The sequence below is a fragment of the Linepithema humile genome, chromosome 7 (assembly GCF_040581485.1).
Source record: "Linepithema humile isolate Giens D197 chromosome 7, Lhum_UNIL_v1.0, whole genome shotgun sequence".
Taxonomy (NCBI): domain Eukaryota; kingdom Metazoa; phylum Arthropoda; class Insecta; order Hymenoptera; family Formicidae; genus Linepithema; species Linepithema humile.
Window position 1 is genome coordinate 12,973,670 of NC_090134.1, and position 4,991 is coordinate 12,978,660.

A 4,991-nucleotide genomic window follows, 5' to 3' on the forward strand; every position below is an offset into this window, starting at 1 on the left:
ATGTTGCACGGTTTGGCACATCCAGGCGTAAAGGCAACAGTCAAAATGATAACACAGCGTTTCGTGTGGCCAAACATCAAAGCAGACTGTCAAAAATGGACACAGGCATGCATACCAAGCCAGAAAGCCAAAATACACAGGCATACAAGTACTCCAATAGGAAGTTTCCTCGGGCCAACCAAAATATTCCAGCATATCCACATGGATATAGTGGGACCGTTACCGATGTCACAAGGAAAAAGATACTGTCTAACTATAATAGATCGATTTACACGCTGGCCAGAAGCCATACCCATAGCAACAATCACAGCAGAGACGATAGCTAAACAACTCTTTACCCATTAGATTACACGCTACGGGACACCAGCAAGAATAACAACGGACCAGGGACGCCAATTCGAATCCGATCTATTCAAACAGTTAACAAAACTCACAGGATCCCAGCATATACGCACAACAGCCTATCACCCAGCAGCCAATGGGATGATAGAAAGACTACACAGGCAACTAAAAGCCGCAATCAAAGCACATGAAACCGAAGCTTGGACCAAAGTACTATCTGTAATCCTCTTAGGAATCCGAGCAGCCATAAAAGAAGACTTAGGAGCTACCCCGGCTGAATTAGTTTATGGAGAAACAATAAGACTTCCAGGCCAATTATTAGAGCAACAAAAGAGAGAAGAAGAGCCAACAAACGAATTTGTGAGAAACCTGCAACAAACCATGACCAGGCTCAGGCCTCAGATCCGCCGTCATGGAAATCGAGCGACATTCGTACACAAAGATCGGGCAGCAGCAGAAAGAGTATTCATAAGACACGATGCACCAACAAAAGCACTCCAGCCACCATACGACGATCCATACAAAGTCCTAGAAAGAAGCGATAAAATGTTAAAGGTACAAATTAACGGGAAACCCGCAAACATCTCCATAGACCGATTAAAACCAGCATACATAATGGAAGAGCCTACAGAAGAGCAAGAAAGCTTAAAAACATCAGATAAACAAGAACCCCAGAAAACCAGAAGCGGACGCCCAATCAAACCAACCGTGAGGTTTCGGACTTAAAGACAGCCAAGGGGGTTCTGTGGCGGCTAAATAGCCAACCACAAATAGAAACAGAAATACCGTCGCTAGAGGGAGAGAAAGCATAAGTTACAATATTCACCGCTAGAGGGCTATGACCGGCTAAAACTAACTCGTAATTAAAAAGCCATGAGCTGCCTATATATGAACATCGAAAAACTATAATCGACACGTCCTCGGATCTGAGTGAGCTCACACATAGTGGGCCTCAGATCACAGACAAAGTAACCCGGCATTACACGAGGTGTGCCAACTCCTCTTGGCCCTCGAAAATTGCCTTTGAGGCGCGCCAATTAATTTTTGGCCCTCAAAAGAAATCAACGGCACTGCCGAGACCACGGAAAAGGAGGCATCACGACGAACCTCCTTAGCGGCTGCAACTTCCACCGAGGGAACCTCCTCTGCAGCCACCTTCCGAGGGAATAACCGAGGTACCGACAGGACCGCAGTCACTAGACCAGGGCGTCACATAAGAGCAGACATTTTAACCGTGGACTCTGATACCTATAGAGTTCACGATAAAAAGTTCCGATCCACGGACAAGCAACCAGCGGCCACCTGCTTCACAGTCCGTAGCCACCCAGACCGGCGAACACACTGCCGACGCCACCACGCAGACGGAACGAGAAGTCCAGCTAAGGTGCCGCTCGCCGAGTCCCGGCAGCACACTTTCTCAACTTCCGCCAACACCAGGGAAAAGCCTGGAGCGGCTACTAGCCTTCCACAGCCTAGAACGTCTTCTTGCGCGTCGCAAGAAATTCAAGATGTTATTTTAACAAGACTCTCGCCAGCCACAACACCGGTTGCGAGTAGTCCGCGCCTTAGGGCGCCATAAACCTTGTAAAAACAAAAATACGTTAAATAGAATAAACGAGATTGTTACAAGCCTAGACTCCTTTGTGCAACCTACCCAAAAATATCTAGCAACCGCCACAATTATATTTTATTTTTCTATTGACAAGTCATAGCAAATTAATATCTTTTTCAATAGTTATTAATTTAACTTATGCGAATATTTTTAATGAATATAAAATAATACTGTTTAGAAAAAAAAATTATTTAATTATTTACTCGATTGTGCATTAGATTATGTTAAAAAGAAATGCGGGAAAAAGAAAAAAAATTGCAAGAAACAGGTCTAGAAAACGGAATCTCTATTATTCAAGCTATTCGTTTTACTCGATTAAAAACGCTTGGCTTCTTAGCATTTTTCGTACGTAGCATTTTTCGCGGGCTGGGGAAGTGACACAAAATATAGCATGCTACGCTGACGCGTGCGCACACGGACGCGTGACGTGCGATTCTCGCTTGTGTAGTGCCCGCATGGTGGGGACCGTTTCCCTCATGTTGCTCTGTTGCAGGATGCTCGATCTTGCAGCACTGGCTGACGCCAATGTCAATGCCAGCGCCGATGTCACCGTTGACGCCGATGCCGTCGGCGCTAACGGTGACATCGGTGATGATTCTGTTGCGAGTCTTTCCGATCGCAACCGTAAGTTCGAGATCCGCTTGGGGAACGGGACGTACTGCTTAGAGATGTGGAATAACTGGACGCAAACCTTGACTCGAACAATTTATTTAATCACTCACAAACTGCCAGGACGGTGTTAGATTTTCGTGAGCCGTGTACGGACACGGGAAACAAGTCGGTTTATTCGCGTATCGTAAACTGAATCCGTCGCGGCTTGCGCGTGACTGTATTTATACGAATCGGCAATCAAGAGTTTTGTAATTTTATTGATATGTTATTGTTGATATTTCTCAGATTGCTGATTCGTGTCACCTTGAATCCGAGGTTGATTCTCTGCAGCCTTATCGTTATTCTTTATTTGCTAAATAATTCTTTCTTAGTATTTTATTTTGGTATTTAACTTAATTAACCTTATAGTGACACGTTGTGTGTTACGACACACAACAATTCTATTTTTGACATTTAATAATTCCTGAAAAAAATAGGAAAAAATCATGTACCATATATAAATTACTCAAAAATACGGATAATGCCAGTTATCGGAAAACGAGAGAGATCAAGAAAACACGAACGAAATGTATTGCTAAAGTTTTAATGTTAGAGACACTACTCGCAATAAAAAAACGCAAAATGAAGCATAAGTCCCATCAGGACTCGGCTCACTCGCTCAAAAGATAAAGAGATAAATTACAATAATAATCCTCGAATCAAAAATCGTGAAGCGATATATTGTGTCATATAAATAATGACACAATAAAAAATATTACGTGATAAAGTTACACTACATTAGATGATAGCACGCGACGCGAATAATCTTAAATATTGTACAAAAAAATATACTTTTTAAATGTATGCTGTACTTACCACTGCGATTACCTCTTCTCCACCGACTCACGTAGACCAACGTAGACTGAAGTGAACTGAAGCGTCCGTGGTCACGCTACGCTGCATAGCGATATTCCCAATACGCACGCGTAGTAAACAATCCAAGCGCGAGCGAAAGATCGCGACCGATAAACCGGCCACAACATAAACACGGCATTGACTTTAACACTTTTCTCGTTCTTAATTTTACATTTAAAAAATTTTAGGAGAAATGATTAATAGTATAAATGAGTAAATAGTATAAACTAAAATGCTATTTTCATAAAACGTCATACATTTTATGTACTGCGACGACTTTTCTGTCGGGCAGAAGCTCACCCGCCGGTAGGTGTGCAAAACCTCGTTGCTCTATTTATTCAATTCTTAATTACACAGTAATGCTTAGAATTGGGCGCCAGGCGCGGATTAACGCGCCGCACGAACAAATACGTTAGAACCAATATCATTAATAATGAGCAACGGTGATAAGCGCGACTAGCCTGCTCTCCAAATGGCAGAGGGGCGAGGTTCTTGAGAGATGCAAAAGAAAGACTTGGAGAGAGGAGTCTGAAATAAGGCGGTTATAAAGAATACATCAAATTTTTGGTAACAAATAACATGTATTTATAACAAGTAGATTAAACGAGGTTGACACCGAGTGATAGGCGCCTAAATGATCCCGCGGTGCGGAGACATAAATGATGATATCGGTGAGAGGCTTTATGATTTCGGATGTTCGGCTTGCGGAAACCCGCGTAATTCAGTCTCACTCGGTATAAGATGTTTGGCTTACAAGTCTTACGATTCTCATTAAGTGCGGTCGTTACGATTCACTCTACTTAATCTCTCTTAATATCTGGTTAGCATACAACGCGAGTTCATTCTCTGTACGGTTCTTAAAAGTTCTCACTTGAAACGCTCGACAGAAGGCCGAGGCGAGAAATACACGACAGGCTAACTTCAGAAATACTCTTACGCTCGTAATAATTTATATATACGTAATAATATTACGTACCGAGCGTACGTAAATACATGAATAGACGCGAAATTATTACTCATAAATACACGATAGAACGCAAAAGACGACTGTCGGCTCGGCAGCCCCGAGGGGGAAAGCGTGGCGGAATCTTATTCTAATTAGCGGTAGTCAGCGGGGCCCGGCCTGAATCTAACCTCACGCGATACCGCGAGAAATCTCAGTGCGCCGGTACTCTCAAAGTGCATTATGCGGGATATTAATTCCGCGAGGTTCGGGCCGCCTACTGATACCGCTCTTACCGCGAAGTCGAAGTGGTGGCCTTACAGAATACGCCCATTGTGGTCCTCGAGGTTCCGCTCAGATTGCCGACTCGCCGAACAGTGACGACGGCGAGGCTCGCCGAACAGTGACGACGGCGAGGCTCGCCGGACAGCGGCGACATTCCGCGCATCGTCCTGCGCATATAGATCCTCGCTATCGATTAGCGATTCTTGATCCTTCGATTTTAACTAAGGTAAATGTCCCTATTTGTGACCATGTAAGATTTTCATATGAGTTAATAAGAAAGAAAAGTACTCTAGAGTAATTTAA

The 4,991-nt window shown here is 43.5% G+C and overlaps 1 protein-coding gene across 1 annotated transcript; it reads left to right on the forward strand.

The window, feature by feature from the left end:
* On the forward strand, positions 1 to 1,921 carry LOC137001196 (uncharacterized). The gene is made up of 3 exons (XM_067359575.1): positions 1 to 148; positions 437 to 1,055; positions 1,597 to 1,921. Exons 1-3 carry the CDS (start codon positions 1 to 3, stop codon positions 1,919 to 1,921), a joined length of 1,092 nt encoding a protein of 363 aa, XP_067215676.1.
* Positions 1,922 to 4,991: the final 3,070 nt, after the last annotated feature.

Bases quoted from the DNA above. Each gene is read 5' to 3' on its own strand.
- LOC137001196 (XM_067359575.1), top strand. From the start codon at position 1: ATGTTGCACGGTTTGGCACATCCAGGCGTAAAGGCAACAGTCAAAATG. The intron at 149-436 runs GTACTCCAATAG...CAAAACTCACAG, and splicing joins CAAAATACACAGGCATACAA to GATCCCAGCATATACGCACA. The intron at 1,056-1,596 runs GTTTCGGACTTA...TGATACCTATAG, and splicing joins CCAATCAAACCAACCGTGAG to AGTTCACGATAAAAAGTTCC.